This window comes from Octopus bimaculoides, chromosome 26, assembly GCF_001194135.2.
Source record: "Octopus bimaculoides isolate UCB-OBI-ISO-001 chromosome 26, ASM119413v2, whole genome shotgun sequence".
NCBI classification, from domain to species: domain Eukaryota; kingdom Metazoa; phylum Mollusca; class Cephalopoda; order Octopoda; family Octopodidae; genus Octopus; species Octopus bimaculoides.
Window position 1 is genome coordinate 23,009,371 of NC_069006.1, and position 14,222 is coordinate 23,023,592.

General features: G+C 33.2%; 1 protein-coding gene across 7 annotated transcripts in view; it reads left to right on the top strand.

The window, feature by feature from the left end:
- LOC106879161 (basement membrane-specific heparan sulfate proteoglycan core protein) overlaps window positions 1–14,222 on the top strand; it is a 172,540-nt gene that overhangs the window by 84,902 nt on the left and 73,416 nt on the right. For 6 of the 7 annotated variants that reach the window (XM_052976974.1, XM_014928600.2, XM_014928601.2 and 3 more), the window contains 8 exons: window positions 3,681–3,797; window positions 4,528–4,644; window positions 7,834–7,941; window positions 9,781–9,905; window positions 10,316–10,463; window positions 12,810–12,934; window positions 13,205–13,352; window positions 14,088–14,212. In XM_052976974.1, coding sequence (XP_052832934.1) covers window positions 3,681–3,797; window positions 4,528–4,644; window positions 7,834–7,941; window positions 9,781–9,905; window positions 10,316–10,463; window positions 12,810–12,934; window positions 13,205–13,352; window positions 14,088–14,212 — 1,013 coding nt within the window. The remainder of the gene's footprint in view (window positions 1–3,680; window positions 3,798–4,527; window positions 4,645–7,833; window positions 7,942–9,780; window positions 9,906–10,315; window positions 10,464–12,809; window positions 12,935–13,204; window positions 13,353–14,087; window positions 14,213–14,222) is intronic. The other variant, XM_052976975.1, reaches the window with a different exon arrangement.

A 14,222-nucleotide genomic window follows, 5' to 3' on the forward strand; every position in this document is an offset into this window, starting at 1 on the left:
ACTCGACATTTTATATAATATATAATAGAAATCTAAAATTCATTTTTCCTGTTATTGTCATTTTCTGCACTGTGGTTCATAGATTAAAATTTGGTTGATAGAAGTGAAAAAGCTATGTACAAGATATAAAATTCATAACTGAAATGGCAATAAATTAAAACACTTTTAATGTTAATTCATTACCATTCAATATATGATACTAGGCACTTGTATAATATGGAATGTTAAGTGTATATTAAATTGGTTTCAGCTGTTTTCTAATTATCCATTCATTCAGGATGTATGCATTTGGCATTAAAGTAAAGGTCATTTGATACCTTGTTATCTCAGGTTCAATTCTTGACAGGACAGTTTAAGTTTTCCACTTTTATTTGGAGGTCAGTCAATAAAACATGTTAAGTAGTTGATTTTGTTTCATCAATTTTTTTTTTTTTTTTTTTTTTGATAAATACACTGTATTTTGTGAAGAATAGCATTGTTGTATTATAGGTTTAAGAGGGCAATCACTGGTTCTCAGCATTTCTGATACTGAGGGTAGCAAGAAGTGCGAGTGTGTGTGTACAATTCAGGTGGAATAAATACTTGAAGTGTTTTTGTTGAAACATCAGTTTATCAAAACTTTTCCTGCTGATGTATATATCTTTCACCAGCAGACACAATTACACATATGATGGGCTTCTGTACAATTTCTCTTCGCCAGTTTTCACAGGCATTAGCCAACTTGAATCTATGGTAGATGACATTTGCCCAAGGTGTCACACTGTGCAGCAGATCCCAGAACCATATGTTAGCAAGCAAAACTCCTGAATCCCTAAACCATACCTGCATCCACACTTGGAGTTGATACAACTGACAATGATATGTTGCCCAACACAAGATTAAATTTGCACCTATCTAAAGAGAAATTGTAATTCTGTAGTAGAAGTGGTGCTAAAATTTAAACCAATTATTACTTTATATCTCATAGACAACAGATTACAAATTTGGATTTTTCTAAACTGTTTGTCTCGTGTATTGTGGTTTTTGTTTTTGTAACATGTTTTGAATGCAAGATCTTTTGTTGTCATTCTGAGAATAGAAAATTGACTAAAACAGACAAATACGTCTAATAGAATATTGCTGTTTCGATTTGTTTTCAAGTTTAAATTTAATCATGGTCTTTAGCAATAATCAATCAACTGCACTCCATCTCCTATATAGAGTGGTCATGGGTGAAGTCAAATGACAATTATTGCATGTACTATAAAAAGTTAGTAGTAGCAGTAGTTGCAGTAGCAGCACCAGCAGTGGTTGTAGTAGTAGCAGTAGTAACAACAGTAGTTGTTACTGTTGTAGTTTGTAAAAGATGAAAGCATTTAGATTGCTTAGATTGCTATTACCAACTTCAATGCCAGTTATGATATATATCAAAAGTGTCATTGTTTTTTTTTACTCTGCTTTTTCTAATTTTTAATGCAAAATCTTGAACTGATAAGATACTATCAAGTGAGTGTATGTGTGTGTGAGAGAGAAAGAAAGAATGTTATATGTGTGTATTTTTTTTAATGTTTGATAGTTTTTACTTATAAGTATACATCTGCATTTGTGTGTGTGTGTGTGTGTGTGTGTGTGTGTGTGTGTATGTTCAGTATGTAAAAATATATTTGGTTTTTATGGCAAATTTTTATGCTTAAAATACTTCTAGTTTTGCTTAATAATAATAATAATAATGATAATGATAAACAAATTAAAAATAATAAAGCCTTATAGTTAGTGCACTTTGCACAGGCTACGCATAAATGCAGTCAGTTGTGCAGTGAAGGCACCATGGCCAAGTGTCTTCTGCCATAGCTTCACATATTAACCAAAGTTTTGTGAATGATATTTGGTCAACAGAATTTTTGTGGAAGTTCATCAGAGGGATCATTCCTATTTTTGGTAGTAAGCTAATTCTCCTTCAGAGAGACTTAGAAATATTAATATTTATGTGTATATATATATATCAAAGAGCTAAACAATAAAACTGATCAAAATGTTGTTTAGATGTAAATATTAACCCTTTAGCACTTAAATCGTCCACATCCAACTGAAATATTTCACTTGTTTTATGACTAAGCTGGCCAGATCCAGCCTTTCACACCTATTCGGTAATATCATTTTAAAAAAGAACAACCACATTATTGAAATCTCAAAACCACTAGATAATGGATGATTTATTCAAAATGATGTGGTTGGATAAGCATTATATTTGTCAGAGTAATCTGAATGCTGGAGGGTTGAAAAATATTTCAACTCCAAAGATAAGGTTAATTAGCAAAATTAAAATTGTGTTAACAATAACTAATCTCAGATATTAAGTCCAAGAAAATTTGTTCTGAAATGTATATTTGAAACTGTTAGTGGCCTTATGCGTGCAATAGATTATGCATGGTTTTATGTTGCTGTCTTAGTTGACTTTGTCCTTAGTAATTCTGTATAAGGTCTTGTAGTTTGTTCTGTGAAATAATTGTGAGGTTAAAACCACTAAAGCAAATATATCAACCTGACAAGTGAAATGTCATGATTTGAACCTAATCGAGTCTTGTCAGCTTTATTGTACACAACATCGCATGTTCTCTTTGATCAATTTGTATATAATCTATGAATATCATATTTTTATCAACTACTTTTATTGATTTCATGAAAAGAATGTGAGTATAAATATGCAATACTCTTTACAGTTGATGAGTTAATTTTGTACAAAATTATATATAGTGTTGGAATTTTCCATAGACCACATATTGTTGGCCAAAAAATTGGGAATTTTCCATAGACCCCGTATAAAAGTCAACCCTAGTATTTCCTGAACAACAAGACAACATTTGTGAGTCAAGGTACCATAAAATTTCGGCTGTTTTCATTATGCTAGTGCTTGCCATACGAGCACCAACAATTTGACCTCTTTGATAGATCTGTCATTTTAATTACCTTTTTCTGATATCTGAAAAGAAACAGCAATTTTAGCAAAACATATTAAGCAACACTAACGATAAATCAAAAACATAAAAATAAACAAGCTTTTGACAGTTTTATAGATATTTCAAAATTATGATGTTATGATGCTAGGTGTTTCCATTATTTTATCCAACCCCTGTATATATATATATATATGTGTGTGTGAGAAAGTTGGTATGTGAAAGCACGTGGTTGGATGTATAAAAGATAATAAGAGTGAAAAAACTACAGAAGGCTTGTGTTACATGGTTAAAGTATATATTTAAATTATGTCAGAAAAATGTTATAAAAATGTTATAAAATCTTTTTGGTATATAAACATTGTATTTTGAGAAATAACCGGTTTCGTGTTGTCTTTTCAAATTTCTCTACTTCATTGTAACGTGAACGAACACGTTACAAGATTTTATAACATTTTTCTAACATTTTTCTGACATAATTTAAATATATACTTTAACCATGTAACACAAGCCTTCTGTAGTTTTTTCACTCTTATTATCTTTTATATATATATATATATATATATATATATATATATATATATATATATATATATGCATGTATGTATGTATACACACATATGTATATATTTGTGTAAGATATATTTATGTATTTGGTTCCATTGTTACAAAAATAATAAAACTTGGATTTTAAATATGATTTGTATGATAAGGTTCTTAATGTTTCTTTTTTTTTTTCCTTTGTAGAGTTTTCAACTTGTTCTCCTGATCAGTTCACCTGCTCTAATGGTGAGTGTATATCATTAGCTAGCCGATGCAACCGTCAATACGATTGCCGTGATGGAAGTGATGAACTCAACTGCAGTAAGTGTAAACACTCTTACAACATATCTTTCTTGCCTTTCTCCCTCATCTCTCTCTCTCTCTCTCTCTGTTAGCCTTTCTCTCTGACTCTTTTATCACTGATATTTTATTTATTTGCTTGTTATTGTTGTCATTGCCTTCATTATTCCTGTCATCATCATCATCATTGAAAAAAATCTCAGGTCCAGTGCTATGGACACATAATCCTTGACTTGTCTAAGAAACAGTAGCACCAAATAAAAACTAACTTAGACCGTGGTGACTAACAGCTGATGATGGAAGTATGTTGGATTGTTGGTATAACTGTTTTTGTATATGTGGAATTGTGTTATAACACATCCTTTTGATAGATTGTGGTGATTTTTCCAATTCATGTCAGCATCAAAAAGCAAGTGTAAAATGATGATGGTGTTGGTGATGATATATATATATATATATATATATATATATATATATATATATAAAATTTATAACCCCAAGTTTTGCAGTTTCCATTCACTACATTTCATATTATAAGATATTGGTGTATTCTATGATGACATTCAAGGTAATCAATTTCATAAACATGTATTTCCAGAGCAAATCCCTCTACTATCCTCTACTATCATATTTTTGTGCTGCTAATTTTTTATGGGAAAACTCCTGAGTATTGCATTAAATTAGTTATGAATGTTTAGCTTTGCATTAAAATGAGATACCATTACTTATTAAATTGATTCAAAATTTACAGCTACTACAAGGTGTTCATCAAACCAATTCCGTTGTCATGATGGGAGTTGTATTCCTGCTGAAAGACGCTGTGACCGACGCTATGATTGCCGTGATCGAAGTGATGAAAGGGGCTGTGGTTTGTATTCATTTTTTTTTATATTGTTTCTCTTTTCTTATTATACAGATCTGGATTGCATAAGATAGTTCAGTATGTTGACATCTCTCAGTCACAATGTCTTCTTCATATTCCAACTGAAAACAAAGGCATAACATTTCTGTAGTTTTAATTTACAAGTCCTAACTGCAGCTGAGGAAAGTCTTGGAAGAAATTAAAAAATATGGATCTCTTTCATGGACAATTCTACAAAAGTATGATGTATGAAATTGACCCCACCACCTGACAAGTACTTTGCTTTAATAGTGATTTCTTACATCGGCAGAAGGCCAGAAATTTGTATTAGGAGGGATTAGTCAGTTATATTGGTGCCGTTACATTTTTGGCTAGTACTTTATTTTATTGACCCTAAAACATTTGATTTTAGTTGGACTTGAACTTAGAACATAAAGAGCTAGAGCAAATACCACAAGACATTTTATCCCCACACTGCCAGTTACTCTACCTAATAATAATAATAATAACAATAGGCCACAAATTTGAGACGACAGGCTAGTCAGTTGTACTGACCCTAGTACTTGGCATACTTAATTTTATTAACCCCAGCAGGAGGATTGGTAAAGTTGACCTCAGCAGGATTTGAGCATAAATAGGCAGAACAAATATTGCAAGACATTTTGTCTGACAGTGTAAGAGCTCTGCCAATAACAGAAACATATAAACTGTAGCAGGACTCATAGCATTGCACATGAGATGTGGGTTGGATCTGTCTGCTAGAAACAATGCACATGCTATGCAAAACTCTTTCAGTTCAGTAACTCTACTCAAACTCACGACCCACAACACATACCTTTTATAATAACCATCCACTAAAATAACTCAACACATACTCTACACAATCAAATACTTCCATATGACCAGTAGTAGGCAATATAACACCAACAACTCATACAACTTGTATTCTCCACAGCTGCAATCTGTTAATACTGCAGAAACCGCATCACATACTCTTCATAATCACCAACTGACACCAAAACCCTTGACATGAACCACACAGCACATATTCAACTCAAATAACACTTATCGAAATCACTCGACTCATATTGCAAGTACTCTACATAATAATCAAAATATTAAAATATCAAGCTCAATTAAGAAATCAAACCTCATAACAAAGATGAAGTTGACACAGCATGCAAGCACAAGTTTACATCCTCAAAAAAAAGAAAAGACAATGCTGCACACACACACACACACACACACACACACACACAGAGGAACATAGTTACCTTAGTACTGTAGTAAGAACTTGCATAAAACAGTTGCTGTTACTCATGATGTAGTAGTAGTAGTAGTAGTAGTAGTAATAGTAGTAGTAGTAGTAGTAGTAGTTGTAGTAGTAGTTTAGACACATGACCAGCAATTTTGAAAGAAATGGAGTCTGTACTAGGCTGATATTTATTTAACAATCCTGGAAGGATGAAAGGCAAAGTTGACCTTGGCATGAGTTGAACTCTTTACACCTAAGTTCAAAATCCCATTGAGGTCAATTTTGGGGATCAATGAAGTGAAGTACCAGTCAAATACTAGGGTTAGGGTTAGGGTTAGGGTTATGCATCTGTATTGAGACGTATATGAGTCTGTATGTAAAACTCACATGTCCACATGATGATGTGCTCTCCATAATTTGTTCTTGTAATTTTGGTAAAAATCTCACCTGCCATATGGTTTCTGAAGCATTATGCACTATTTCTTTACTGCATATTAATTTCATGCACTTTTAACTACTTAATTTATATTGCAACTCTGATTATGTATTTTTGAATGTGCTTGCCTATTAAGCACTTTTTTTTTTTTAATTCAACAAAGATGTTGAAGATAAAAATAAACCATATTCTCAAAATATACTCGCAAAATTTTGATAAAATCTCACATGCAATTTGTTTGAAACACTATGCACCATTCTCATCATGTTAAGCAATTTCATGCACCACTCACTCACTTAATGCACTCTCACCTCATTTAATGTTGCATCCCTGATGATTTAGCTTTAAGGGGTTAAAGACCAGACAAACTCCCCACTGCATTCCATATTTAATTTGTCCTTTGTCCTTGCTATTTTACGGTGGGGAAGTTTGATTTGAAGGACATGTGGTTACTTTTTCCAGCAGGTCAAATAACTCTGTTGAAGATCCCTTCTTGATTCATTCAGAATCACTTGTTATATTGGAGAGATTTGTTTTTATATTGAATATTGAATATCCTCAGTCAGCTTTGTTTGTGTTAACCTATGGCATGCAAACAGCTGACAAAGTCCTGGCCAACACTTGATAAACTGATATAAACTGCATGACAAGTTGGTTCTATTTTGTATAATGGATTAGTCAGCGAAAGAAAAGCAGTACATGACACATTTAAGAGTCTTTTATGATTGGTGGAAGGAGTTTAATCCACTAAAGGCACCCAAAGGCTCGATGGTTGAAGAACTTTGTTACTTAACAAAAGTTGATATTCCTTTATTATCAGCAAAGTCTTTAAGTACCTTTGGACCAGTTTCTTCTAATGGACAAGTTGGTGCCAACATACTCAATGTAGTAAACCAAGAAATTTTAATTAATTAAGACTACTTCTGGTGGTCAGGAGAAAGAATTATTTACTTATTTACTTCTAATCAAGAAAGGCAAGGAGAACAACTGTGAAATGTTAATTAGTTAAAAATAGAATATTGTTAATGCAGTAGTTAGTGAGTTTGATCTTAGCATTACTGTGACACTCTGGATATGTGTTGGTCTTGTTAAACCAAAGCATACCCAGATGTGTCACTGCACTGCTAAGAAAATGGTGATGTGGATGGCATATTGCACTGCTAGGCTTGGGAGTTTGGGTATGATATTAGTTGTTCAAAGCATTTCCGGATAGAACACTTTATTCTACATTAACTCATTTCATCAAATTATTGTGAATAGGCAGTAACTATCCTTGAGGAAAATTAACTGTTATGACCAAGAATCCTATTCACTGAGAGATTTGTGTCTTATTCACTTTAGACTAAAGAAATCAGAACAAAGTGCTGATCCTTGATACCATGAACATTTTCTATTTTAAAAAGAAAATAAGCTTTTTATTAATAGATTTGACCCTGAAGCCACTTTATAGCTGTTCTTTTGCTTTCTGCATAATACAACAACTTTTGTTATGTTGTTCTTAAAGGATGCTCAGCTGGCCAATTCGAGTGCCAGAATGGATTATGTATCAACGAAAACAAAATCTGTGACTCCAATGACGACTGTGGAGATCAGTCAGATGAAATAGACTGCAGTGAGCTTTACAAGATATTTTGTGATTTGTTTGCATGCTTCTTGGATTTTGCTGCAAGTTTACTTAACCTTGCTTTGATTGTTTTTCTTTTGTCAGATGAACATTATAACGTAATGAAGAGTCTTAAAATGGCTGGATAATATATTGTCTCTTTTCTCTTTTTTTTTCTTCACACACACACACACACACATCAGAGTGAGTGTGAAGAGCATAAATAACCAATGTCTTTTTTCCCCATATAAAACATGAAAGTGCTCTATACACATTCACTGTAGACCTCATATACTGTAATGTGTGTGTGATGTATGTAGTTTTCTTTTTATCTGTTTTAAGTATCTTCATTACAACCAAAATCCACTGAAAACCTCTTACCAATAACTGTCTGAATCTAACATAAATTGTTTCAATAATTGACATGTTCTGTTTAAAGGGTTGCCTGCGTAACTGTCTTACTTCTTATCAAGTAATTCAACAATAATTTCCTTATGTAGACAGTGTTTCATTGCTAGTAATTCCCTTAATGTTATATAAATTACCTTAATGAATGCTTGTATTTGCTAGTATTATATAAAACATATCTGTAAATGAATAAAATTACGTTAAAAAACCCTGGAAACTACCTTAAATTTGCTTGCATTTACATTTATATAAAACGTGCTAGTGAATCCACAGAATTGTATAAAATACCCTGAACTTGCCTGTGTTATATATAACAAACTGTAAATAAATCTATGAAATTACATAAATTACCACTGTAACAGCCTTAAATTTGCTTGTGTGATGTGTATATGAAATGTGTAAACATATGTACAAAACTGTAAACTACACCAGTAAGTGCCCAGTGTTTGCCTGTGAATATAAAAATGTGCTAATAAATGCATAAAATTATATAAGCAATACAACCCTACCATAACTACCCTGGATTTGCCTGCATTATATTATCTATAGATATATATATATTCCCCAAGTAACTGTTCTTTGCTTGCCTATATTTAATAAACTTCCTCTCTATTTTCCAAACAATTTTACTAACTGTTGTTTGTTTTGTAAATTACTTAAGATATAAACTTCCCCAGTAATAACACTGTTGTATTAATTGCTACAGCAATTGGTTGATGCTGTATATATTACCCTATTATTTTCTCAATATTATGTGAATAACTTATGTTAAGAGGAACATGTAGGAATGTATCTTATAATATGAATTATTTATCTTAAACAAGTTTAGTAATTTTATAATATAAAACTGTTTTACTAATTAACTAAAATTATATGAAAATATGAATTTTGGAGAGGATTGAACCCACTCTCATATGGCTATGAAGTAAATTTCTTAACCCATTGATCCTTATGCCCATTGATCCTTATTTGACACTTTTTATACCAGTATGTTTCAGCCTAAAGTATTCATATTTGAATAAAAACCTTCTTTTATATAAGCAAATAAAAAGTTAATGATTAAAAGTTTACTTAGTTTTACTAAATACCTCTATATTTTTTATGCTAATTATTCAAAAATTAATTAAAACCCATGGATAGTGTATTTCATTATGAGAAGAATAAAAAGTTATTCAGAACTGATACAAGGCTAAACAAACGACATCAACTAATGTATAAAATCACCACCATTGTGCTTATTTTATTGACAACTAATTGAAACACATAGGCAGTTTACTCATAAAAAAATATAGTAAGAAAAATGAGATATTTCCATATTTACATTTGTAAACTAGCTTAGCATCTGCTCAATGTTATATGGACTATTATAGAAATTATTTGATCTTCTGAAATATTCTTAAATATTTGTCTAAAATATTTTCTTATTTTTGTACTTATCAGTATCAACAGTTACTGTCAGAATAAACCCACCTAATATCAGGGTAAAAGCTGGACGTCAAGCAATATTTACCTGTGATGTTCTGGAAGCAGAAGCCTCAGAAATCAACTGGCTCAGGCAGTCTGGTGTAAGTTTTTGTTTTGCCCTCTCCATAATTCACACCATCACTAACGCCATTAAATATTAAATTCTACACTTATTTTTTTTTTTTGCAATAGCTTTAGTAGATAGCAGGCTCATCTATAAGAAAACTAACGATTATTAGTGTCAACAAAAAATAATTTAAAGTTTCCCACAAATAGAGAAGAGAATTCTAACATTTCAGGTTGTGTCTTTTATTGGAGAAGAAATGAGAAGTGTATTGGAAAGCTGCAGTAGCTTTAAATAAGTTTGAAGACTGTTAGAAAGAACATTAGATAGATAACTAGAAGAGTTAAAGATTGAGTAAAAAACAGGTTACATGCATGTGCATGCTGTTCCACACATATACACACACACAACACGTTCATATCTTTCGTTTCTATCTATCCTTTTCAGAGAGCAATTCCACCATTGAGAAGTCACATTGATGGCAACAGACTTATTATTTATGAAACTCAACCATCTGATGCTGATGATTATATCTGCAAAGCTATTATCCGAGGCCAGAAATTTGCCAAGACAGCAAACCTTATTGTAGAACTTGGTAAGCTGGAAATGCTTTTTGTATTATTTTCTCATTAGAAATGCACATTTCATCATATACTAAAAAGGTTTGATAATATGTAATTGGTTTTTAAGAATTGACAGCACAAAGTTTCATGAACCAGCTCAAGGTACCTCTCCAATGTGAAGAGCAGCTCTATGGCCACTTGACCTGCAAGTAATAGCAGTAAGCCAAGTCACCCACAGATCATGCCTAATGCTTTGAAAAACATATTTTAAAACAAAAGGGAATGGCCTGTTGGTTAATGTAATACAATCCTAGATGGGATGGTCGTAACTAAAACACCTTTGATCATAAGTCTGCTTGCTTAGGACTGACCTGGAACTTAGTAGTAATAACAAAAGTTGAGTGAAAATCCAGCCAGGAAGGGAGCCTCTACATGGTTGTTTAGCTGCTAGAAATACTAGCCAAAATTCTATCAAATCATAGCTTAACTTTTGTAAATTAAGAAGACATTAACACGGTGTCGTTAATCCTTATTTACAAAAGAAGTAAAAAGGAGAAACCTGCCTTCATGAGGAACGCTTCACACTCTGATAGTTCTTAAAATATTAAAAAAAAAAAGGCAAGGGAGACAACTTTGAAATTTTAGTTATCTACAATTAATTTTTGGAAATGGAATGCAGTGGGACGTGAATCTGACCTCTGTAACATGATGACAACTCTAGATATGCAGTTTTAATAAACATCAACAGTGAAGCATGGTCTGTGATTGATCTTAGATGGACTAAAGAGATGTAGGTTATTCAGGAGTGAACATGAATGACAAAACTTAACAGACAGACAAGGATAAAATGCTCAGGGGCTCCTGATGCATGAAAACTTAATAGTAAAGTGGGTGTTAGCATATTTGATATAGTTAGCCAAGAAATTTTAATTAGAATTGCAGCGTTAGTGATGAGAACAAATAATTATGTAAATTACTAACTGTGGTCAAAGTTAACATCCACTGCTGCTGTTTCATTGTATACTTGGGTAGAAAATATATAATTTTGTGCACTTCATTTTATGGCCTTATTATCTTTTCACTTCTTTAAACCATAGTCGTCACCTGCAGGCAAATATTACCTGAACCTAGTGGGTATGTTGCAAAATTTTTGTTGCAGATTTATGTTTATTTAATCATATTCAAATATAATATCTTTGGCTAGTGGAATGAACTGACAATGTTCAGAGACATAAAGAAAAGCCTGTGGCAAGGAACAATATATAAATATGTTGAGTTAAAGGCAATTAAGTACACTTTGTAGTTGAATGTTTTGAAATATTGAAGTTGTACTTGTTTGGCAAGTCATTTGATGCGAGACTGCATGTTGAGCCTGACACAGTTTCATTGTGCAAGAGTCATATACTCACATACACAAAAAAATTAACTGTTACAATTATTTTTATATTTTCATATGGTCTGTATAAAGTTGTCAAAATGTTTTGAGACACACTTCTGTGACTTGGTCATTGACTTTGGTCTGGAGAAAGGTTTGGGCTATAGCCTTCTTGAAATAAAATAATTAGAAACTCCTTAAGCATTTCGCCCAGCGTGCTAACGTTTCTGCCAGCTCACCGCCTTATTGCATTCCTGAAGCTCTATGCCAGTCGTGTACTTACTCATATTTGTGGCAGCATTCACTGTGGGTGAGTCAAGCTGGCTCCAAGTTTCTCACGTCCATCACGAATGCTGACCACATCTGATGGTCAACCACAGTTGAGGCTGTAATGGATACTCACTCCTGGTTCCACTGCTGAAGACCATAGACACAGGGACCTGATTGTCCCAGTCACGTCTTCAGTTGTCTTCCAACACTTTTGCACCAGCCTGGGAAGGGAACTGAGTTGACAGCCTTGCGAATGAATTTCCTCTGTCAGCCTGTTCCAGTCATGGGCAACCTGTGGCCTGCAGCACTTTCTGAATGGCATGCCTTCAACTTTCTTAATTGTCCAGCCCACCCGAGGATGAGCCATGTTTCATGCAGCCTGCTTTTCAGAAAAGGTTGCCTGTGCAGTTGAATTAGTAATGATAATAGCTTCAAAGCAAAATATTAACTATAGCTAACTAATGTTCTCTAATTTATTTAATTATTGGGGACCCCATTAAAGACTGTCATGATAAAGCAGTGCTTGGAAGGAAGATGTGTAGCGTGTGATCGTTGCATTGTCCATGACAGAAATTTATAAAATAAGTGTCAGCCTGAAAAACTTATTGAAGGCCATGCTGCAGCTTGACGACAGTCCAATGACTAAAGCCAGTGAAAGAATGGAGGAACACATTTACATGTATGGATGGAATTTATAGAATTCTCATTGTACCATTTTCCATTTTCTTTTCAGATGTTCCATTCATAGTAACCATCTCACCACGGTCACTTAATGTTCGAGTGGGAGAAACTGCTTCCTTTGTATGTAATTTTGGTAGTGGCCACTCTGGAAGCATACAGTGGAGCAGAAGTGACAGAGTAAGTGATCTTAAGCAATTCATTTTCTACCCATGCCCTTTTAGACTAATTACATCCTTTCTTTTATTTTAAACTACCTCCAAATTCTGATTATATTTGAAAATTACTGAAACACACTTGCTATCCACTCATTAGAAAAATAGTCACAAAAGAATTAAATGGCTTTCCAATCATATATTTAATTAAACATAAATAAATGAAGAGTTGTTTCCCAAATGTGTGTGTATTTTTATGTATTTCCTCTAATCTAGACCACAACCTTCATTTCAGCAACGTTTGAGTCCACGAGCTGTTGTTCAAGGTGGTTATTTGACCATCAACTCCGTGACCCCTTCTGATGCTGGAATATATACTTGCATTGGCTATGACGACAAAGGTGGCAGAGTATCTGAGACAGCTGAACTCATTATTAAGACTGGTAAGTTGTTTTCTTTTAATTATTTATTTATATGTTCCTTAATAACCGCTTTTATTTTTACCTATTTTAACAAGATAGTAAATTGGCAGAGTCATTAGAGCTTGGAATAAAACAAAATCCCTTGTGTACTTCTTACAGCTTTCTGAGCTGAGTTCAAACTCTACAGAGGTCAACTTTGATTTTAATGCTTACCGGGTTGATAACATAAAATTTTAGCAGTGCTTGACTGGTACTTCTTTTGTTGGCCAGTAATAATAATAATTATCCTTTCTTATTTTGACATGAGACCAGCAAACTTGAGGGATGGGGAAGCTGATTACATCTATCCCAATGCTCAACTGTTACTTAATTTATCAATTCTGTAAAGATGAAAGGCAGAATAGGTCTCAACGGAATTTGAATTCAGATTGTAAAGCCAGAAGAAGTGCTGCTACGCATTTTGTCTGTCACAGTAACAATTCTGTCGGCTTTCTGCCTTAATGGTAATAATTAGCTTCAAATTTTGGCACAAGGCCAGCAATTTTGGGGAGGGGGTAAGTTGATAACTTTGACCCCAGTATTCAACTAGTGCTTATTTTATTGACCCTGAAAGGATGAAAGGCAAAGTTGGCCTCCACAGAATTTGAACTCAGAACACAAAGTTAGAATAAATGCCACAAAGTATTTTGTCTGGTGCAGTTACAATTCTACCAGCTTGCCACCTTGGTAAAAACAAGAATAAATTTCTTATTCCAGAAACTACCGTTAAAGTTCAGATCACACCACCCTCCATCAAAGTAGTTGCAGGATCCCGTGCAATATTCACCTGTGGTGTACCAGGAACTCGTCCTTCAAGTATAGAATGGAGAAGAAAATCTGGAGTGAGTAAAT